Below are 24,434 nucleotides of genomic sequence, written 5' to 3'. Positions count from 1 at the left end.
GCAGCCCCCTCCCCGAGACTTGGGCATGGCAAGAGAACAAGACATTAGCCACATGAAGAACTTGTAAGGAGAGGAACAAAAAGCAAACAAAACCAAAATCCACCCCAAACACACAGAAGCCAAATCAGGAAGCTGCCAGCATTCTCGGATCCTGTCCATGCAAGAGATTGCAGCTGGCCTTTTCTCCAGAAGCTGGTTTTCCAGGTACCAGGGTTGCACCAGGCAAAGCGTCTCTTTCTTTCTGTCTCTTCCTTCTTCCCCCCTGCTACACCTCTGCCTTTCACAGCACCTGTAGGCGTGTGTTCTCTCCTTCCATCCTTTTGTCTCTGCTGAAACAACTTTTATGTTCTCCATGTAGCTAAGCTTGGCCCCTCCCCCTTTTCGATCCCTGACCTTGTGGAAACGAGTGATTAATGGCGTGATGCAAAACACGTGTAGATCAACTTGGATCGAGAAGGGCTGGGGAAAGAATTGCTCCGGGTGGGGGACGTGGGAATGCATGGTCAGCCTGATACGTGAGCAAGCGCTGGTTGCTGCCGCTAGGGTCACTGTAGAGAAAGCTGTGACGTTTGAGTGTAGTGTGCGAGGAGAGCTTTCACCCCCTTGCAATGCCCCCTTGCATTTCATCTACACTCTCTGGTACCTGGAAGCTCTGAACTCTCTAGAAACCCATCCAGCATGGTTATTGGTTGCTGCTTTCAGGAGACTGGACCCGTAGGACACGACAGATGCATTTGTACTAAAGGGCTGAGGAGACAATAGCTACTAACATAAATGAAAGCAGCCTTGATTACATGGATAATTTGCAACCTAATGGAACCAAGACACATTTTTTAAAAATGCCTATCCTGGGATGCTCTAGTGCAGTCTTCCTCAACCTGGGGCGCTCCAGATGTGTTGGACTACAACTCCCAGAATGCCCCAGCCAGCTGGCTGGGGCATTCTGGGAGATGCAGTCCAACACATCTGGAGCGCCCCAGGTTGAGGAAGGCTGCTCTAGTGGGCATGTCTACACAATTAACAACAAAAAAAGTAGTTTTCCTAGTAATTCAACTGTCATGGCTTCCCCCAAAGATCCATGGAATTGTAGGGTTGGTTGTGGTGTTTTTTAATGCTGGATTCTTTCTGTTAGAGATCCCTAGCCTTTCACAAGTGGCTCCAGACACTTTAGGGTCCCAGGTTGAAAATCCAACTGGCCCCTCCCCTGGTGGTAAAAATGTCATCGTGAAACCAAATAATTGACAGTTTGCTGCCCTTTAATGGAACTGCAAAACATTCCTCACCTGGGCTTAATGATGAGGTTGGCCCTACAATTTCTGGGATTTGCAGGAATTCCCAGCAGAAAGGAGTATTGAACCCGTTTAACTCCGTAGTGTAGATATATCCTTGATGATAGCACCCTGTCGTCTGTGCTTTGTAGCCATGCCTTCTATGCGCTCTAGTCATCCTTTCTGTTGTCTCTGTTCCAGCATTGTTGGTTTGTTTTTGTGTTTTGATTTCTTTCCCCTCACTCTTCCTTTGGATTTTCTTTCCCCCCTTTTGACTTGCTGATGTCTTATGGAGCTTGGCTCCTTGCGGGTGTTGATAACTGCTTTGTTTTTGATTAATCTCAGCTATCTGGGCAGTGTTGTCAAGACAAGCTACTCCTCAGCTCAATAGGTAAGGGTGATCAATGTCTGAAAGGATGGTGCTGGGCTGTGGGGCGCGGTTGGGGAGAGGGGCATGGGAGGGGACCCCAAAGGTGCTTTTTCCAATAACATTTTTTTTCCTTTAAAGGGGAATAAGGTATTGCAAAATCCAGGACAAACCTTTGCACACTCAGGCTCTGTGGCTTTTGGGTCTCCCATTCTGTAGTACATTTCTCTTTTGTTCATGCAGAAATATATTTCCTTAGAGACACACATGAAAATATTTCATGCAGCTGTAACTATTATGGGAATAGCCCAAAGAGAGGGCTGTTAACTGCAGAGGACAATGACGTAGCTACTCATCGTTAGATTATGAGTTCCCATGCGAACTTTATTATTTACTTATTACATTTATACAACACTGCTCTCAGTGGTTTAAAATATAAAATAATGGGTTATGAACTACTACTAGAACTTTTCCAAAAAGCTAAAGCAAAATAAGACATTGCAGGTGCTGCCTCTTATGCAATGCTTACATAACAACTCAGTGGAATGATTGATGATGGAACAGGAGTTCCTGCTGAGTCAATGGGGGAAGCCTTGGTATCTCACCGTTCTTTCCAAAGCCACCAGGTGGAAGGGCCATAGATGGAGACATTTCTGGGCTACAAGTAGCCAGCTTTTGTCCTGGTTTGGAGAATATTTCTCAAGACATTCCTTCCTTCTATACTAGATTTCTCCTGGACGGAGTCTATTTCTATCGTATCTTTGGAGTGAGCAATTGCCTCAGCAGCTGGGTTTACCAAAAAAACAGGGAAACAAAATAGTCTAAACCATTTTCTTGCCAGATTTATCAATCACGTGTGAACTTTTGTAAGTACAAGAGTAAAGAAATGGTTGAAATACTTCCCCTCCTATACACTAATTAAGATGGTCAAGTCAAATCTCATTGAATAAGTCTTCAGACCGTTTCAAACACAAGATGCAGTCATTAAAAACAAAAAGTATCTTAATGTAAAATTTACATAAAAGAATCTAAGCTTGAAGTAATAAAATATTAAAATGTAAAAGAAAAAGATGTACGCCTTCTAATAAAATGAGGTTTTGTGGACCTATTGAGGCCCCACATGATAACCACAGGGCAACCCACTGAGTCACCACTGGTTAGATCCTTGTAAGAGAAAATTCAGCTTGTGCTCAATTGCCCAATTTCAAATGTGGGCAAGAAATGTCGATGAATAGCTTCCGTTAATAAAACCTGCATACCAGTAAATAGTAGGGCAGATCTGCCACTTCAGATACACCACATATATAAGGTCTATCCAGGAAGAAAAATACCCCTTCCTCCCAATGATTCAAGCAAATGGATGATGCAACAATGAAGATTCCGAGGCATTCCAGCGAAAGACAGATGTATAATAAAAATAAGAATAATTTTTGTTTGTTTGTTTATGTATAGCCTGGCTAGAAGAGGAGAAACATAACCAAATAATATTAAATACCTATAACGACTTTTTAAAATTTTAACGTATTACCAGTTTTTTGAGAAGGATAAACTACACACTATGTTAAATACATAGCTAGCAGCTACAAACCACTCCTTTTTTCTAAGTCCTGAACCAACATGGTGTTGGAGGTGGGTTACCAGTAAATTCATGGCGGAGGGAGGAATGTATTAATTCTTCCTGTCCTATGAGAAGGGGGGAGGGGATAAAAATAAGTCCACCACTTCCCAACTGTAAAAAAAGAAAAAGAAAGAAGATACAGCTTTAACATAACCTGTAGTTTGGCTCTCAAACATCACAGTATTACATTTCCATACATTTCAGTTCAGACAACATGTTTCTCAATGGTAGTTTTAGAACCCCACGGTGGAGTTTTTACACCACCATTGAGAAACGTGTTGCCTGGCCGGAAAACTCTACACAACGGGAGAGGTGTTTTTTTTAAAAAAACAAACAAACACTCCATGCAGAATATCCACACTGTGCAGGGAAGAGTTCCTGCACAACAATTGTGTTGCATGTTCTGTGGAGGGCTCCGTGGAGTTTTCCATTGTGTTGAGTCGACTTTTCCCACTGGCTACAGAGTTTCCTGGCAAGTGTGGTGAAAGAAGTGAGTGCCACTCTAGGATGGCCAGTGGGATTTTTTTTTTGCAGAAATGGCTGATGGGATACCATTGGGAGGACTGAGGGATGAGAGAGGGTGGAGGAACTGTCAATCATATGTTGTGTTGACTTTTATTCAACTCCACGGTAGCCCGCAGTCACACAATGGTGGAGTTAGAACATGTTGTGTGGGGCGTACCCCCTAAAAACTCAACCGTGGAGTGGAGTTTTCACACTGCGTTGACTAACGTGTTGTCAGAACTGAGCCAGCGTGTGTTTTTAAATGGCAGCTGTGGTAGAATCCTCATCCAGATGGGGACCATCACATGGTGGAGGGAGGTTAGCCCTTTCCCTCTTGTTCCACCTTTCTGAGAAAAATAAGGCCCCAAGATGCTATTTGCCTCAGGAGAGGCTTCATTAGGGATCTCCGTTAGCAGCTTCTGAGCTGGCGTAATTTTTGTCTAGGCTGCAATATCATAGAATCATAGAATAGCAGAGTTGGAAGGGGCCTACCAGGCCATCGAGTCCAACCCCCTGCTCAATGCAGGAATCCACCCTAAAGCACCCCTGACAGATGGTTGTCCTGCTGCCTCTTGAAGGCCTCTAGTGTGGGAGAGCCCACAACCTCCCTAGGTAACTGATTCCATTGTCGTACTGCTCTAACAGTCAGGAAGTTTTTCCTGATGTCCAGCTGGAATCTGGCTTCCTTTAACTTGAGCCCGTTATTCCATGTCCTGCACTCTGGGAGGATCGAGAAGAGATCCTGGCCCTCCTATGTGTGACAACCTTTCAAGTCTTTGAAGAGTGCTATCATGTCTCCCCTCAATCTTCTCTTCTGCAGGCTAAACATGCCCAGTTGTTTCAGTCTCTCCTCACAGGGCTTTGTTTTCAGACCCCTGACCATCCTGGTTGCCCTCCTCTGAACACGCTCCAGCTTGTCTGCATCCTTCCTGAATTGTGGAGCGAAAGGATTAACCCCCTTCTCCACCTGTACCATAGTTTAAATCTGGATCAGGGCCCTCTCACAGTTTCTATTAAAACACCCATTCTCTCACACACAAAGGCAAAGATGTGCTTTACATAACGTGTAGTTTGTCCGACACACGTGCATTCCATCAGGGCTTCTCTCACACATGGACTTCCAGGTCTTTCAAAGCTCAGAAATCCAAACTAGCTTGGTCTGCTTTTCTTGATGAGCAGTTTCACTTGAGGATTCTGGTACAAACTGAACCCTATTCCTTCAAAGTCCCTTGTGCCTGCACTGTGACTTGTGAGACACTGAGGGGGGAAGTCAGGTGGGAACAACCTCATTGTTAGCAAAAGTGCTGAGGTTAAAAAGTAAATAAATGGGAAAGGCCTAATTCCTCTCCAAATGCTGGGCCTCAGTACCTCTGAGTTTTTCCACATTCCAACCCTCCTCCTCAGAAGGAAAAGAGGGAACTGAGTGCTCAAGAGAAGGGGAGATTGAGGGAAGATTGAGAACTTTCCTCCTTCTTTGGTGACTGCGTTGTCACTGTGAGGTACTGAGGAAAAGCAAGTAGGAGCTACCATATTGCTAGTAACAATGCTGAGAAAAACAAGCTCATGAAATCCTTTGGAGACATCGCTGTCAATACTTTCATTGTTCTCAGTATCTTGGCTGTCAACAAAATAGTATTTATGAGCATCAGTTGCAACTGGATGCCATTTTGTGACTTCTGAGCCCACTAATTGCCTTCTCTTCAGCCTTCTCCTTCCTGGCCCAGGACAGGAGAAAGGAGGGAAAGAATTGACACTTTGAAGATGGCTTGTTCCCTCATGGGTTGGCAGATGGAAGAGAAGAAAGCCTTCTTGGCACCATGCCTTGCACTTCAGAAGCATGATTTCTTTCCCACCGCAATGGAATGGGATGGGGAAGGAGAGAATAAATGATAGCTAGCGCGTTCCCTCAAAGCTGGCTTGCTTAGATGGGAGATGAAGAACGCATTCTTGGGATGTTTTGCGCCTCAGGAATCAGCTTGTTCCATGACATAGGGAAACGTGGTCAGCCACCTGGATCCGCTCCATAACGCTTCAAGTTGACTGTTGAGAGTTCCTCACTCAAGCTGTTGCTTAGCAACTTGATGTCTTTGTGTGTGTTGGGGGGTAATGAGATCTTCAGAAGGGAGTGAGTGGGAAACATCGTTCTTCTCTTCATATTGAATAGGAGTAGACAGTGGTTGCCCCAAGGCCAGTGTTGAGAGTCAGCATCATTGGGCGCCTACCAAGGCCCCACAAGGAAGTGTGGCAGTTCTGTGTGCCCTGTGAATATGATGATGATGATGATGATGATGATGATGATGATGATGATTATTTATTTATTTATATAGCACCATCAATGTACATGGTGCTGTACAGAGTAAAACAGTAAATAGCAAGACCCTGCCGCATAGGCTTACAATCTAATAAAATCATAGTAAAACAATAAGGAGGGGAAGAGAATGCAAACAGGCACAGGGTAGGGTAAGCAGGCACAGGGTAGGGTAAAACTAACAGTATAAAGTCCGCACAACATCAAGTTTTAAAAGCTTTAGGAAAAAGAAAAGTTTTTAGTTGAGCTTTAAAAGCTGAGATTGAACTTGTAGTTCTCAAATGTTCTGGAAGAGCATTCCAGGCGTAAGGGGCAGCAGAAGAAAATGGACGAAGCCGAGCAAGGGAAGTAGAGGCCCTTGGGCAGGCGAGAAACATGGCATCAGAGGAGCAAAGAGCACGAGCGGGGCAATAGTGTGAGATGAGAGAGGAGAGATAGGAAGGAGCTAGACCATGAAAAACTTTGAAGGTCAACAGGAGAAGTTTATATTGGATTCTGAAGTGAATTAGAAGCCAATGAAGAGATTTCAGAAGTGGAGTAACATGGTCAGAGCGGTGAGCCAGGAAGATGATCTTAGCAGCAGAGTGGTGGACAGCGGTGGATAGAATTCTGGACCACAGGCCTGATATGGCAGCTTGCCAAGAGTTTGATGACAGCTTTCGTTCTTGCAGTTCTTCTAAGTAGGCGGAAAAAACAGGGGCTTTATCAAGCCATTAGTGGGGTGTCATAAAGGGCTGGTGGGCTGTGTTTGCCTGCAAAGGGCTGCGCAGGCCCTGAATTATAGCTTGTAAGGTTGATGTGCCTGTAGGCTCTCCTGAAACATGAGGGTCTGAGTATCTTTATGGCACATGAAAGCCAGTAAGGAGAAAAACAGCTGTATACCCTGTGTTAGGTGTTTTTGTCTTGTTTTAACTGGCCCCATAAAGAACGGAGCTGAGTGGTTGCTTTATGATTTGGGGTTGTAAAGTTGTCAGCGGGTGAAGGGTTGTGGTCGCTTTATGACCAGGCCACTAAACGATCACCCCTGCCCTCAATTCCTGTTTTATGAAGCCATAAAAACAGAAGAGGGGCATAGTTTATGAGATGTGTGTATAAGGCCTCAGATTGGCATGTCAAGAAGCTATGTTAGGAGCATGAGCGGATTCTCTCTCTCTCTCTCTCTTACATAAGGGATGCAAGCAGATCTGGATGACTCCGGATGACTCTCTTTATGAAATGTAAGCAAGATACATTGCATTCTTTCAAAACTGGGAAAAGGGTTTCAGGAGTAGGTCATGCATGGCAAACTGCAGGCCACTTGTATGTAAGATCCTGGATCCTTTATGCCAGATCTCCCCAACATAAAACCCACTAGGCCCAAAGTTGCTCACCATGTATGACAGTCTGCCAAGGACTGCTAAAAATAGAGGGTTATCATTATCTAAGTGTCTGGTGGGTTGTCATGCTAGGCTGATGGGCTGTGTTCAGCTTAGTGGATCACAAGATCAGAACGAACAAAAAAATAAGAAGCAGCCAGAGTATTTACATCCATCTAGCTCAGTATTCTCTATGAAGAATACTGTATTGTCTGAATCTCGGACAAAAGTCTTCTCCATCACTCACTACCCGATTCTTTTGAACTGGGGTTGTTAGGGATTGAACCTGGAAACTTTTGTGTGCAAAGCATGTGCTCTTCCACTGAGCTATGGTCTGGTCTGACTTGTGTCATCACTGCATTAAATGTTATAATCCCCCTCACCACCAAACAGACAAATACTTTAATTTTCAAAATTTTGCTCAGACCTGTATGTACAACACACACACACACACACACTTACTTCTGCACCTAGACAATTAAGAATTGCTTTCATTTTTGCCTTTTAATTTGTAGTTCTATGGTTTTCATACTGGATTTGGTTTGTTTATTTGTTTTTAAATGTTGTATGCACTGCCTGGGATCCCCTGTGAATGAAGGATATATAAATTCTGGAGCAGGAAAAGCTGGATTCTGTAACCTGACCAAATTATGCAAGCTTAACAAAAGTTTGCATGATTCTCTAATGCAGCCTTCCTCAACCTGGGGCGCTCCAGATGTGTTGGACTACAACTCCCAGCATGCCCCAGCCAGCTGGCATTCTGGGAGATGCAGTCCAACACATCTGGAGCGCCCCAGGTTGAGGAAGGCTGCTAATGTATTCTGATTTTGTGAGTAATAGGGAATGACAAAATGCTACGGAGAAAGCACTATTCTGCCTGCAACCACTGGAAATGAACGAATGAACAACAGCAACAATAACCCACCCCAGTCAGGCTTCCGACAACTCAGTAGACATTGCAGTTTTAAAGCCTGTATTTTCATCCATAAGGGATATAAACATTGCTCCCCTTAAAAGTAAAAGCTGTGATTTTCAGGAAGCTGAATTCTGGGGCTAGTTCCACATCCTGTGCTTTAACCGCACAGATTTTTAGGATGCACAAACCCTGCTTTTACCCAGTTTGTTGTAAGTGTCTCTTAGGCTGGAAGAAGCCTTTCCCCCTTGCCATGCATTACATCACTGCAGTGGGAAACCCAAAAACCACACGGCAAGTCGGTGAGCACTCACGGTATCTCACCGCTATGCGCTGTCCTGCATGCTCTTCCCTTAACTGGGACAAAGCCGTTTGCTCATAGCCCTAGATGTGCCTAGGTGGGGCTGGCAAGGACTTGTATGTGCCCTGCACAGTTGTCACTCTGGTGTATTTCTTTGGAGTATGAGGACTCTTGTCTGTCCGTCTCTTTTTTTTTGGAAGAAAACAGTTTTCCCCTTTAAAGGCTCTGCATGCATGTCACACTCGCTCTGGCTTGGAGAAGTCGTGAGTCCTCTTGTCTGAGTGCTTTTTCTCTCTTTTTTAAATCATCATTGATTTCTTATGTTTTGCTTTCTTTCTGTTTTCCCACTCCATTGTTGCTATCTCTCCTTCTCTTTCCTCCCCCTCCACTCCACTCCCTTCTTTTCCCTCTCTCCTCTCTTCCCAACCTGTGTATCCTCACCTTGTTCCCTCTATGTCCACCCCTTTCCCGTCAGCATGGTGAAAATCCGTTGTGTAGGCCAGTTGTGCTGTACCCGCAAACCTGGTAAAGGGATACCTTTCTCTGGTGTGCGCCCTGCTCTTTATCAGCTTCCTCGTTGTATCATTGCGCTGCTGCTGCTGCTGGTAGTGGTGGTGGTAACGGCATTGTGGTAGCAAAATGCTTGGGGTTAGGAAGAGAACTCTCCTGCTGTTTCTCTATCATCCTTCATTGGCTCAGCTTGCAAATCGCTATACAAGAGTACCACTCACCTATAGCTGCTTCCTAGGGTTTGGAGCTGGCTGGCTGTCCTCCACAAGAGAGGTGTCTCTATACTTTTAAAAGCTCCAAAATATGAGAGGCTCCGTTCCAGTACATTGGTAGAGCTTTCTCAGTGAGATAATGCCGCACTCATTGCATCCTTCCAACGCGACATCTCATCCTGGGGCAAAGGGCTTGCCCGTTTCCATCACCTTTCTTCCTCCGTTATTCCAACCTTCAGTCTGAAAAGAAGATGCAAAGAAAGACTATCCCCCCCTCCGGTTTCTGTCATTGCAAACTAGTAGAGCTGTTTATTTCAGTTGCCCTTTGTTGTCAGCATTCAACAAGATTGTGACAGTTCCTCCGAGAGGATGACAAATCATGCATCTCTTCTAGGTGTTTTCTCTTCCTGTGTCTGGACGCACTGGAAGGGAGCCACAAATGCTATGACACATCATACTAGTCTTCTCTTGCTATAACCTAGTTATCGCCTATGCTGAATGATTGTAAACATGGTGGCTCATGTATAACGTACCATTTTGAAAAGTTCTGAGCTCCAGTTCTACAGGCTCTGGGTTCAGATTTATTGGGGATTTTGACATACGGCCTGTGGAACATTCTACCAGGGGTTGGAATGAGGTCTAACTAAAAAGGGTGTGTATGTGTGTTAGTGTTTTTTGGCATAAAAACGAAATAATGTAGGATAAAACATAATGTTTAACGGTAAAATGTGTGCCTTCACGTTCATCCCCAAATATGCCACCTCTTCAGAAGTAGGGAATGAAGTTCTGGGGACTGGTAATTTCCTTAACAGCATTAAGAGTTTGTTAGAAGACAGCTGTTACTGAACACAGATGGAACACTGAATGTGTTAAGGCTATTAGTTTAACCCAGACCATAGCTAGACCTACCTGTTAGCACGCAACGGAGGAGGGAAGATCTCGCGATGTGTTTATTGCGAGATCCCTCCTCTGTTTACATGCAATGCGTGATGACCTCAGAAGGAGAGATGTCGTGCCCGCCATTTTTTCTTAAAGGGCCAGCAGCGCATGAATGCTCATGCGCAAAAGGTAAGTAATTTTTTTAATTAAAATTATTTTCCCCGCTCCCTCCACCCTACCCCCAATGGGTGCAGCGCTCCTAAGGAGCGCTGCACCCCATGCACAGTTCCCGGCTCCTTGAAAGGAATCATGAGGAGCCGGGTCAACTCCCGGTGCCCGGCCACATGTTCCACGGTCTTGGGCTCAAACCGAGACCGCAGAAAAACTGGGGCTAAAGGGGAGGGTGAGATCCTGGGGCAAGGTAGGGATCATCCCTCCCTGATCCCAGGATCCCCTGTGTGTCATGTGGACATACAGGGATGATCCCGGGGACCACCCCGGGATTTCGCCCCATCTAGCTATGGCCCCAGTATGGTAGCTTTTAGACCCTCATTAGAAAGTTGCACTACGTATATACCATATTTGATGTGTATTCAGTAATTCTAGAACATTTTTTCCTCTATCTAGGCAGATTCAAAATACTGAATTTTAGGGACCAGGAAGAATGAAATATTAAGAACATAAGAAATGCCATGCTGGATCAGACCAAGGGTCCATCTAGTCCAGCACTCTGTTCACACAGTGGCCAACCAGCCATCGGCCAGGGATGAACAAGCAGGACATGGTGCAACAGCACCCTCCCACCCATGTTCCCCGGCAACTGGTGCACACAGGCTTATTGCCTCGAATACTGGAGATAGCACACAACCATCAGGGCTAGTAGCCATTGATGGCCTATGCCTCCAGGAACTTATCCAACCCCCTTTTAAAGCCATCCACATTGCCTCTGATGAAGTCCACAAAAGCATATGCCAGAAGAAATGTGTTAGTTTTTAAAGAGCTATTTTTTGTGTGTGTGTTTGCTACAACAGATTTCTCTCTGGAAGCCTTTACACGAGGAAAGCTGTAGTTTGTTAACAACTAAACACTGATTATGATATGGCTTTCACTATTGTTGAATGGTTTTTATGCCATTAACATTAAATTAGACAAATTCATGAATGATAGCTAGAGGCTTCAAAACTTGAAAGTGAAACCTCTGGTGCAAAGACAGTTTGTCTCTGAATAGCTAATGATGTGGGGATAAATAGACATAAACAACCATCATCTTCAAGGTGATGCCTGGAAACATTCAAAGCATCTGATAGAAAACTTTTGGGGGAAAGGGTGCTGGTCTAAAGAGGCTTTAGTCTCATCTATGAAGGCATTTCTTATGTTCTAAATCTTAATCTTGATTACATCACAGTAACGCTCTCATTTTTTCCTCTTGAAAATGCTGTTTACTTTAGACAACAAATTAATGTGTTTTTTTCTTCTTCACCCTTAATCAATAGGAATTCTTGAATGTTATAAAAACAGCATAATTCCCTTTTTCCTCCCAGAATGGGCTTATGGCTCAAAGCTAGGAGAGTAGAACATACCAAGACTTATATGTGATTTGAGTTTTATGATCCTAAGTAAGGATGCAACAGATATCTACAATAAAATAACTAGAATGTTAATCTTTGAAACCTTATTATGAAAGTGCTTTTGATTAGTAGCTTGGCTTCCCTTGTCAACTAACATTAACAAAGGGAAATGTTCAGTTTTTACCGAACTACTGTATTTATTGAAGCAAATATCACACATTCATGATTGCAGATAACTGCCTGAGACACAGCAATAGATTTTGGATTTGTTATCCTGGATTTATATAATAAAAGGAGGCTCTTTCACAATTGGACTAATTGCACAGAATATGAAAGGATGCCCAGTAAAATTGACACCATGGGCAAAAGCAACCCACAGGAGATCTACACTAGTATATGAAACATTGTTTCACAGGCATTGAACGTTTTATTCTTGAACGATTTAAAACGTAGCTGGTTTTAAAACGTTTACTTACATTTTCTCTTTCCGTGGGAATGCATTGCTTTTGGCCACATTAAGAAAATACATCTGTTTCTTCTACTTCCCCATCTGCAAATTTCCCCTCCCACTTCCTCTTCTCTCTGCTTCAATTGCCCCTCCTCCGTATCATGTTAGTCAACTGCACCTGTGATTAGAATTCAAACAGTTTGGGCGGGATTGTATTACTTTCACTTTAGACCAGCCTTCCCCAACCTGGTGACTTCCTGATCTTTTGGACCACAAATCCCAGCATTCCTCACCATTGGCTCTGCTAGGTAGGGCTGATGGGAGTTGAAGTCCAAGGCTTCACAGAAAAAAAGGCTCCAACTTTGGGCGTGGAAATTAAATAGGGTGACCTTATGAAAAGGAGGACAGGGCTCCTGTATCTTTAACAGTTGCATAGAAAAGGGAATTTCAGCAGGTGTCATTTGGATATATGGAGAACCTGGTGAAATTCCCTCTTCATCACAACAGTTAAAGTGCAGGAGCTATACTAGAGTGACCAGATTTAAAAGAGGGCAGGGCACCTGCAGCTTTAACTGTTGTGATGAAGAGGACATTTCACCATGTTTTCCATATATACAAATGACACCTGCTGAAATTCACTTTTCAATACAACTGTTAAAGGTACAGGAGCCCTGTCCTCCTTTTCATATGGTCACCCTAAATTAAATAAACACACCCCCAGGAATGTGATTGGCTAATTAAGAAGTAAAGGAAAGCTAAGTAATACGGCGAAATCGGCCACATCATAACAAATGCAACGAGCTATTTCAGAAAAGTTCAAAGTAAAAACCGGAGAAAAGACCTCAATAAAACTTCAAAACCTGAACGTCATGTGGCTTAATACTATGAAACGCACACTTAAAACTGGTAAGACACGTTCTAACTAGATTAGTGTAGATCCGCTCCCAGTCAGCTATGGGGAATAGTGATGAACAATAGCTCAGCAATATATGGTTTGAGTGGCAAGCATGCCACCTATTGGAATGGGGAAGTGTGATGAACAACAGGCAATACTGATCAATAAGAAGTCAATCAGTTTATTCTAGGTAGGATTCAAACTAGCAGGTGAAGTGGCAGGAGTGCCTGGTTCTGGGCCCAACAGGATCCAGAGGAGCTGATTCTGTATCGAGTCCAACGCATTTAGCTCTAAGCTGTCCCAAATCTCAGCCCTTTGCGGCAAAGACTCTTAAGGGCCAGGAAACGCTAGCAAATTTCAGAACAGAATACATAGATTTTGGAGCTCTTAATTCAACCTGGCATTTCCCACCCACCTGTATTTGCATTCATGTGCCTATATGCAGCTTCTTCATCAGAATTTGCAAGCACGTATCGATCCCAAGTCTCCATAGTCTGTACTTAGGCAGTTCTCTGTTTATCCTGTCAAAGGCTGAAGTCAGATCTACACAAATAGCATATAAATGCTTCTTAAGGGTGCCTGCATATATACATTATATATTTTAAAATAGGAATGGGCAAACATGGATGTTCAGTCTCGCTGAGGTTCTCCAAATTCTTCCTCGAAGCTCATTTCATCACGCTTGCATTGCCAAATGCAAATGTCTTTAAAAAAAAATAATCAGGAAAAATGTACAGTTTTTAAATTGCACATCCCCCCCAATTGAGTATACTGTGCAAGTGCACATTTTTGGAAGCACAGATTTGGGCAATTGCAACATTTCCCCAAGCATTGCGTTCTTCCTTGGGTTAAGAACATAAGAACCCAGCTGGATCAGACCGAGGGTCCATCCAGTCCAGCACTCTGTTCACATGGTGGCCAACCAGCTGTTGACCAGGAACCAACAAAGCAGGACATGGTGCAATAGCACCCTCCCACCCATGTTCTCAAGCAACTGGTGCACACAGGCTTACTGCCTCAAAAACTGGAGGTAGCACATAACCATCAGGCTAGTAGCCATTGATAGCCTTCTCCTACAGGAATTTATCCAACCCCCTTTTAAAGCCATCCAAATGGGTGGCCATCACTACATCTTGTGGTAGTGAATTCCACAATTTAACTCTGCATTGTCTGAAGAAGCACATATTTTTATTTGTCCCGAATCTCCCACCAATCAACCTCATGGGATGACTGCGGGTTCTAGTATTTTGAGAGAGGGAGAAAAATATCTCAGTTCATGTTCAGTTCATGTTTGCAAATGAGAGGTGTTTGCACGATTTGCAAAGAGGAACACATTCTCATTAATCCCTACCCTTAGATGATTTAAAACAAAGCACTGATCTGTGTCAGTCTTCCCATGATAAAATCCTGCTTGTTCATTCTCAGTGCCACTGAGGCTTTTTGGTCAATCCTCAGCCTTACATAAATAATGCATGCAAATTTTGGAGGAAGCATCTAGTAAACTAATTGGATGGTAATTAACTGGGAGCAATGTATCCCCCTTCTTAAAGATTGGGACACAATACGTCCCCCACCCCAGCCCCTGAGAAATCTGCCAAAAGAATTAACGTAAGTGAAAAGCTTCCAAAGCGTAGGTGTATCATTCCTAATATATGCATTTTTGTATGCAATTTGCCTAATATATGCATTTTGCAAGCACTGTCCCCTAATTTAATGTTTTTAATGAATAAACACATTTTGTGCACACCTTTTCCTAATATACACATTTTTGTACATATGTTTTCACTGGGGAAAACATTGTGAAATTTGGCAAATTCGCATTGTGAAATTTGGCAAATTCGCATTGTGAAATTTGGCAAATTCTGAACAGGAAAGCGTAACTGCATTTCAGATCACATGTTGCTTTGGGAAGGGCCAGTTTGTTAAGTTTGCATTAAAATGCAGACCGGATGAATGTCTACACCATCCATACTTGCTGCTCTATCTTTCAAGACAATTTGCCAGATTCTCCTCCCTTTGACCTTTGTGCTATGGTGTGTTTGTGTGGGTTTGCTAATAATGCATAGGATGTTTAGGTCAACCTACACATGGAAACACGAAGAATGTAAATGTATATTTAAAATACTTCGGAGTATAGGGACCCTTGTTCATTGCATCTACCAACCCCACCATATTTCTCTCCAGCTTTCTGTTTTTTTGTGCTGTGGAGTTGGCTAGATCTGATAATCTGTCCCACCACTGTGAACACCTGTTTGTGCCTTTTGTGAGTTTTCTCCCTTTTAATTCCAGAAAGTGCCTTATCAGACATGAACTGTCATTTTAATTCTTCTTCTTCTTCTTCTTTTCTTTTTGAAGATTGCAGATAATTTTAAGCCAAGAGCCTTGGTGCCAATTTTATTTTATTTTTTCCCAGCGTGATTCCACCATTTTCAAGAGTTTGATTCTATTTACAGGAATGGCCAGGGTTTGGAGCCCTTCTGTCTTTCTATATAACCTTTGCCTGGTTCGACCTGAGCAGCGTTTATTGTAGGATAGAAAAACGAAAAACTCCAGACAAAGAGTTGGCATTGTTGGTTGCGGGTGTTCTGGGGGATTGAGGGTGAGGAGAGACCATGTTCTTTTATTGATGATGAGGTGTGAGAATGGTTTCACCTCCAGCACCAGTGTGGTGGGCTGGGCCCTGATTCCACCACCGTAGGGCCTCCTCATCTTTTCCTTTTCCATGGCAGACCTGCTGGAGGTTGAATGCACTTTTCCCAGCAGAGAGACCTCCCTTGAGACAGAATATGGCAGGGGGCCACTGATGGCGCTTGTCTGCTTTGTCTTTCTAGAAAACGTCCATCTCCAACCCGGAACGCTGCTGCACCTGAGAGGCTCGAAGCTCTGAAATACCAGCGGATAAAGAAGCCCAAAAAGTCATCCAAGGGCTCCTCGAAATCCAAAAAACAAATCAGTGAGTGTGAGGAACACGAGACTCCTGGCTAATCTCCCTTTGCCTCTTCCTCAACTCTGGGCCCAGCACAATACTCATTGAAGTCGACGACTTGTAATGGGAATTGATTCTGCCTCTGGGCCCAGAGCTTGCTACGCTCTCTTGGTTTTGACCTGTGTAAGAGGTCACTGGGTTGTCTTGTTCCTTGGATCTTCAGAAGCAAAATATCTACTTGCTAGGGTGTTTTATTCCCCTTTGTGATATTTGACTCCATCCCTTAGGCCAAAGGTAGTTTATAGCCCTCCTAACCTCAATTTATAAAACCCCTGAGCTGGTATTTCCCATAGTTTCCCAGTGGATTTCTTCCAACCTTCCCTATCCGCCTTTAAGCTCAAGCCCCGTCGTCTCTCTCATTTCCTCCTTCCTCCTACCCCAGTTCCTCAATAATCTCTCCTAACTCCTCCTCCTCCTTTTATTTTCCTCTTGATTATGTCTTTATTTAGATGAAAGCCTGCCTTATTCCTAAGGGTCATTCATCCTCACACCAATCCCATGAGCTACATCTTCCTCCATGTTCTCTTCTCTGCATAGAGCAAACCTTCCTTTTTTCCAGGCATTATTATTTTTTCCTACAAATCACTCAAAACTTTTCATATGCTAAGATTAATACCTGTGCACCTTTCTTATCAATTAGGTTATATATTTTATTTTATTTTGCTTTTTGCTGCTGGCTTAAAGAAACCAAACTATTTATTGTCGTCTGTCCGCGCATAATATCCAAACAAATGATTAACCCATCCTCTTCCTCTGTCCCTTTCACATTCCTCTTCAGATGGTTCTGCCTCCCAGGTTCAGCAACATCCTAACTCTCAGGTACTGTGGCCCGATGAAGCTGTCTGTCTCCGGAAGAAGAAGAGACACCCTCGTCAGGACCCCTTTGCCCGCCTCTCAGCACTGAAGGACGACCTCTGTCACCGGCAGGTTCCTGAAGACCAGACAGCCATTCTCAACAGTGTGGACCATGATGATTCCAGTGGGCATGCAACCTTACTTTAGAGTAGCACCAGCCAGAGCAAGGACAAGGGGGGAGCAGGGAGGTGGAAAGGGTGCAAATATCTCTTTATCAGGCAGAATGTGTGGTGGAACGTCAGGGAGAGAAGAGGCTGAAGCACAGGTGTGTGTGTGAGTAATATATTTGAGGGTGTGGGCTTCAGTGTTGTCTTTGGGTACCAGCAGGGAGGGAATGTGCCTAACAAGCAATTAATATCACATACCGATGTGCATGACTCTTGTGTGGTACTTGATAGAAGAAAATCCAGCATCATGTCTTTGACCATTGCAGGGAGAGGTTTACTTCTCCGTACAGCAACTTCAGTTGCAATGCAATCCATGAAGATAGGAAATATCCTAAATGAGAGGACAGAAGGGAGAACAACAAGAATAAACAATATCCCAGCTTGATCCCACTTTGCTTTGTTTGGATCTCCTGCGGAGGGTCAGAAAATGTAAGAACTAGGAGTATGAAATTTTGAAGCAGAGACAGAGACATAGGTCATGGCTAGACTAGGCCTATATCCTGGGATCATCCCAGGGTCATCCCTGTACATCCAAATGACACACAGGGGATCCCAGGAGCAGGCAGGGATGACCCCTCCATTTGCCTGGGATAATCCTTAGGTCTAGCTAAGGCCATAGAGAGAGAGAGAAGGAGAAGGAGAAAGGGAGCTCTTTATGAGTCTCGCAAGCCCCAACACCTCTTCTCTGTGCTCTAGCTTCAGTTTTATGCATCTTGGAAAGGCGATAAGATTTTACAACCTGGTTTCCAAAATTATATATAGAGTGGGTTTTGGAAAAATAAAAAAATAAACATAGATGCAGGATACAATGTATATTTATACAGTGTGTGTTTAATTTAGGTAGAAACACTGGGGAAAGGCAACAAGCTACCCTGCTACGGGGAGCAAGTTGGGATGCGTTAGGATCCAGTTAAGTAGCAAATATTTCAAGCTGAGATTTATGACCCAATGAATCAATTTTATTAAAGAGTTGCAAAGATCATAATGGAAAGCTTACCAGCACAAAAAATAAGAAAAGAAAAATCTGCTTGTTTCAACTGTCACACCTTTTTGATGTCTGAATATTCTAAGTGAAAATACAAATTATCGTTTGATTTTTGATCTGTCAAATCCAAACCTAGGATTAGAATATGTATTGTGTTTTGCACAGTTGTATCAACGTACACAAAGAACTTCTTAAATTACACTAAAGAGGCTGGAAGATTTTATTTTCCAGGCTAGAAAAGATGACAACAGTGTGTTCAAAATGCCAGGTATTTGCACCCTCAATTGTACTTTTGGGGCAATTGTAGGTTTAGACAGGCTAATTTGAAGATGCTAATCATGATATACTAGTATCTGTACTGTAGTACGCTATGAAAAATTAGTCTTTGTACTACAAGCCTCACTGTATCAGTGCCTCCATTCACATGAACTCTGCTGAAGTGAGGAGAAGTTGTTTAAACTCTCTCTGTGTGTACGTGTAACTAGGCAAGGTTCTGCTGTGACAACTGTTGCTTCCAGTCTCTGGTTTTTTCGGGTTTTGGTTTTTTTTTTCCTGCCCAGACACTAAATCAGCTGTGATGTACAATTGCCTAAGAATGAAGTAGCAAGATCCCGAGAGTGTAACACTCAGAGAACAGGTTGTCGGATCACATATTTGAATGTTTCCCTACAAGATTAGCTACAAGTACAAAATGAGCTCAGTACAGGTGATTGTCAGGCTACAACCCTTTTTCTCGGATGTGCTACTTTTAAAAATAATCATTGCAAGGGTGTTCCTTTAAAAACAACAACCAACCAAGGCTATTCCTTTAAAAACAACACAACTTTTGGTAGCATACAAAATGGTGTCTTCTCCCACCTGTAGTATGAAGTAATACAGCCTGTTCAGCCACCTCGGGACTCTGCCACCTCATTCTATTGCAAGTGTTGGACGGTCGTCAGTGTAGACACAGGGCAAATATGCAGCAGCGATCCTAGAAAGGAGTTTTGGAATGTAACTTTTTATCTCACGTTGCTGAGGGCAGAACTTATTTTGAGTAGCAACTAGTGAAACCAAATTCCATACGCCTGTCCAGCATCATATTCATCTCAGTATCTAACTTCATTTCTGATTTTCTCCTCCTCCTTTTCTTTAATTATTATTATTGTACCTCCTCCTCCTCCTTCTCCTCCTCCTTCTTCTGCTTCTATTCTTAAGGGTGTATCTGGGCCAACAGTTTTCTCATGTATTTTTTTAATCTCAGTTTTGCCTCTTCTAGAAGAAATAACTCCATCCAGGGGTGCACACACGTTCTCCCACTGGAATATCGAGCCTAGATTTGTTAATGGCTATAGGACTGTGAAATAGACACACGGCAATTTGCTAATCAAGCCTGTGCAACTTGTGACCTACCAAGCAAAACTCAGACTACCAACCATGTATGGTAACCCATTGGAAGGCAGTGTGGTGGTATGGTTAGAGTGGTGGACTAGAATCAGGAGACTCCAATTCAAATTAGGGATGGGCAAATCATCTATTTCTAGTCCCTGCACATTTGCATATTTCTCCCCCCCCCCCCATTATTCTATTCCATTCGTCAAAAATCTGCACTTTGGAAATACAAAATACATACATTCAATGCGTATTTTGATGTTTTTGAAAACTGTTGGAATCCGACTGGTGTTAATCAGGTCATGTCTTACAAGAATTTGCAATGATTAAATTCTAGCAGCATCTCTGATTCATAACCCCACTCTGCCACAAAGCTCACTGGGAGACCTCGGACCAGTAACTTCTCTCAGCCTAGCTTACCTCACAGGTTGTTGTGAGGATAAATTGGTTGGTGTGGTGGAGGACCAAATAGGTCATCCTGTACTCCTTGGAGGAAAGAGAGGATAAAAATGGAATAAATAAACCTACCAGAGGATCAGTTAAGCTCCTATTCGTGCTGTCTGCCTGGGACTGCAGAAACCAGGAGGCTAGTCAAATACTTGAACAGGCCCAGAATCTGAGGCTAGTAGGTTGTGTTTGGCTTGGTGGATCACAAGTCATCATTCAGACGTCTTCTAAATAAAAGTAGAAGACAACGTTAATAAGGTGTCTGTGTAAGTGGGTGAATGGTTGCAAAGGTGCACATTAGTGTGTGTGTGTGTGTGTGTGTGTGCATTGCCAGGATGCAAAGAGTTTCTTGGGCATGCCTACGGGTTTGCATACACTTGGCTGGATTTTTATTTATTTTTTTACAATTTTAATCAAATTGATTTTGAACTCCCTCTCCCTGCTCAGTTTTAACAGTTTCTTGCTAGGCAACCTACGCCAAAATCATCAAGAAACAGAAATCCCAAGTGTCATTGGCTGTGCAGAGCTAGTTGTAGTTCTTTGAATCCTGGCTTGTGATGATGGGTGTGATAATAGCCAGGAAGGAGGGATAGCTTTAGGACGCATCCATACTACAGACTGGTTTAAGAATGGTTCCTCCTTTCCCTGGAATTGTAGTAGTGTGAGCGGTGTTAGGAGATCTGAAAAACCTTCACCAGACTATAGGGAAAGCTATAGACAATTCAATTGGTCAATAAAAAGTTTGTAATGTAGATATACCTCCTTGTCTTTCATCCAGGGCATTTACAGAAAAACTTGTGCCTCTCTAACGCAGTATGAGATTTGGGAGGGGTGGGTGGACAAGACAAAACAGAGAGAAATACAGAGGAAGGATAGTTTGTGGTATAGACTGTGAAGTCCTCGTGTGTCAACCTAAAGGCACACTTAATAAGACTGGATGTGATCGATACTGCAGACTGAACTGCTAGTGCAAGAGGAGCTAGCAGTTCCTCAAAAAATAGAAGCCGAGCACCAACACTACTTTCCAGAACGGGGCAGATCAGCCAAGCTCACAGAAGGGAGATCCCCTGTTCTGCCCCATTCTAGAAATGAATGTTTCCACTTATTTCCATTCTTATTTTGGGAACTGCCAGTTCCTGTTGTACTAGCGGTCCATTTTGCTAGTGCAAGAGAACTATAGGATACTGCCCAGAGGCTTTTAACGAACTGCAGCAATCATCAAAAGCAATATATTATCCTCTGTTTTCCTGATTGCATCTGGGCTTCCTCAGGGCATGCCTTCCTCAGGGCATGCCTTCCTTCACAACCTTATGCAGTCAGATGCAATATACCTTTTTGCAGGCTGCCCGTGCCCGTTAGAAAGGCAGCTATGGACTAATAACATTAGGAGGGGCGAGTTGGGCCATGCAGATTCCCTTTTGTGGTTTTGCTCAAGGCTCATGGTCACATAGCAAGCTGCTCACCCACCCCATGCCTCACCGTTCCCACCTGTAAAGTAGGCGTATTAGTAGGGGTAATAGTAAGCACTTTGTAAAATCCTTTCAGAGTCTATTTTCAGAGTCTACCAATGAAAGCTGCAAATTTTAAGTATTGTTGTTGTTAGTAGAACAATATCTTTATATTTAAAACAAACAAACAAATGACTTCTTCCTATGGGATGAGAGCAAATACGACTTCCATGTTCTTCCCCGTATACCAGGTTCCTTTTTTTTCCAATTCTGTGCATGCTCTGCTCAGAAGTTCCACTAAATTTGGTGGGACTATCTTCCAAGGAAGCATAGGAAATGTTTCTTTACCTGCGTCCATCTCCAGAACCCCAGCCCCCAGGACTAATTCTTATAAAAATGTCTACAAATTGAGAAAACAGCATTTGGTTTTGAAGGAGCCTTTCCATGTCGTCTTAGAGCTGTTGAAACATGGAGGGTGCCATTTTGTTTTGAAGGAGGATTTACAGTCCCTCTGCTGCCAATTTGCATCTATGTTTATTTAAACATGCTCCTTTGAATATGTGTGTGTACGGAAATGTTAAACCTCCTCATTTGCCTATTAAAGCTGAATAGGGTGAAGCAGGCACAATTGCCTGATTTGTTGTACATGTTATTAAGAGTAAGCTCTCTTGATTTCAACTGAGCTCATTCCAAAGGAAGTATGTATAGGATAGCAGCCTGGGTTGCAGAAGGTGAGGTTAGCTTGCTTTGTAACTAGCCAGATGATCCCTCTGGGAGGTCTTCAGGGGTGTGCATGTGTGTGTTTATTTCTAGTGAAAAATAACCTAGTGTGCACTTGATCACAAATACTTCTTCCGTTTTACGGTCTTTTTAGAATGGCCTTTCACAAACGTCTTCAGAAAAGTCTCCTTGGAATCTCTGAGGCCCAGGATTTTAAATCTTTGCCAAGCTATGAAATACATTGTTTTCCTTTCTATATCCTACCCTTGTTTGAAAACAGTTTTCCATACTGGATATCATTGTCAAGGTTGGAGTTTTGTCTTGTTTTTGATTTTTAGATTCTGTGCTAGACAAAAATATTTGTTTTATTGTGAAGAATTATCAGGGGTATCACACTTCTCTCCCTTATGGTATTTTGTTAAGTTTTCTGAAAATCCTAAGAGGGTACAACAAAAACGTATAATGAAGAATATGAAAGAACACCGGCAGCGAGAATGTCTTTCACTGTGGTCTACAAAGGCTTCTGTATCCCCACTCTTTTTGAGAATGTAAACAGAAACACAGTTGTATCATTACTCCCCTTCTTCCTAGTTTTTTAACTAGTGACAGTCAAACCTATCCCAAGCAAATTCATTAAGAAAGTAACAAATTTGTCCATGTGAACTCAGATAAGAGTTCTCCTGGAAGTTTTGTTCCATATATATGAGACTTCGTGCATGCACATTATCAAGATCCATCTTGGGAGCTGACGTTTGGAGTTGCATAGTGCAGCATGATGTCACCAGGCATGACTACACTATGGCTTCTTTCTGATTGGTGTTTTTTCACATGGCCTGCCTACGTAACAATGTCATGTGATCTTTGCTCACTGTTGCTGTTCACTGGTATGAAGATGGACCTGCAGAGTCCTCCTCTTCCTCCTTGTGGAGCCAGAGTTGCAGTGGCAACAACAATGAGGGGAGCAGCCAAAAAGACTGCTTTTTTTGGGGGGGGGGAGCAAGGTAGAAGATGACTGAAAAAATTTGGGTGGTGGTGGATTTGTTTGTTACTTTACTGTGCATGTTCCAAAGCTCACAATCAATTCCAAACGTAATAGCAAATTTAAAACACATTTAAAACACAGCTCCGTTATATGCAATTAAAGGTAATATCTCATAATGTCTTAAGCATATTTGGGGTTGCAACTTAGGCGGAAGTAAATTCTATTGTAATCAATGGAACGTAAGCTTGTTTCAGAAAAATGCCAGAGAGGCATGGAAGCTACTTCCATCCGGTCTGGTTCTGCATTGCTCTAATACCACCCTGATGGAGGGATCATGCAGGTGGGGTGAAGAGCAGCCTAGGTTATGTGGTTCCTTCTTACACAGAAGTTGCCCAACCTTTGTGGAGGATGCTGGTAGCATGGGAAGGAAACCATGCTGTTCGCTCACCCTAGGCTGCACAATGCATATGGGTTACCTGGGAAGTTGCTTGCAATCTGGGAGGTGTGCACTCTCAGCAACATTGCCAAGGGTCCTGACCGTTCATCACTTGGATTATTTGGTGCAGTTGCTTGAGTTGTTATAAGAGCCTCGTGTGGCACAGAGCGGTAAAGCAGCAGTTTCTGCAGCCGAAACTCTCCCCATGGCCTGAATTCGATCCCAGCGGAAGCTGGTTTCAGGCAGCTGGCTCGGGTCGACTCAGCCTTCCATCATCCCAAGGTCGGTAAAATGAGTACTCAGTTAGCTGGGGGAAAGGTAATAACGGCCGGGGAAGGCAACGGCAAACCACCCCGCTATAAGGCCTGCCAAGAAAACGTCAGCGAAAGCTGGCGTCCCTCCAAGAGTCAGTAATGACTCAGTGCTTGCACGAGAGGTTCCTTTCCTTTCCTTCCCTGCTTGAGTTGTTAGTACATCTTGGGTTCAGACCTTGGCTCTGTTTTAAGGCTGTAGGTGTCCCTGTTCCCATTACTATCATCATTGATTTTCTTATGCCTTTGCATTGTTTTGCTTTAATACATTAACCATTAGATGTACAGCATGTAGTCGAACTCAGTACCGTATACACAGTTTGGTCAGTACAATATTTTTTCTCCTCTAGCCTGAGTTACTTTAGAACAGTAATTCTAGTCCAGAAACAAGGACTGAAAAAAAAAATGCTTTTTAGAAAAGAAAATTGGTCTGTTAGCTACAAAATGATGTAGTAGCCTCATTTGGAGATATGTATATTAGTAATAAAAATGGGTTGATTTCTTCACATCCACCTTATCTTGAAAATGCAAGTCACCCAGTAGAGTCGCACAGATCAAAAGCTGTTCAGGACCTCTAGGC

General features: G+C 43.2%; 1 protein-coding gene across 1 annotated transcript in view; it reads left to right on the top strand.

Annotated features, from left to right (window-relative positions):
- Positions 1-17,502, top strand: part of IGSF9B (immunoglobulin superfamily member 9B) — a 125,593-nt gene extending 108,091 nt beyond the window's left edge. Inside the window, exons 19-20 of the mRNA XM_063139123.1 lie at positions 15,978-16,099; positions 16,911-17,502. Coding sequence (XP_062995193.1) covers positions 15,978-16,099; positions 16,911-17,134 — 346 coding nt within the window. The 3' untranslated portion in view covers positions 17,135-17,502. The remainder of the gene's footprint in view (positions 1-15,977; positions 16,100-16,910) is intronic.
- The last annotated feature ends 6,932 nt before the right edge of the window (positions 17,503-24,434 follow it).

Source organism: Elgaria multicarinata, chromosome 12, assembly GCF_023053635.1.
Source record: "Elgaria multicarinata webbii isolate HBS135686 ecotype San Diego chromosome 12, rElgMul1.1.pri, whole genome shotgun sequence".
NCBI classification, from domain to species: domain Eukaryota; kingdom Metazoa; phylum Chordata; class Lepidosauria; order Squamata; family Anguidae; genus Elgaria; species Elgaria multicarinata.
This window is presented reverse-complemented; position numbering and strand designations above follow the sequence as displayed.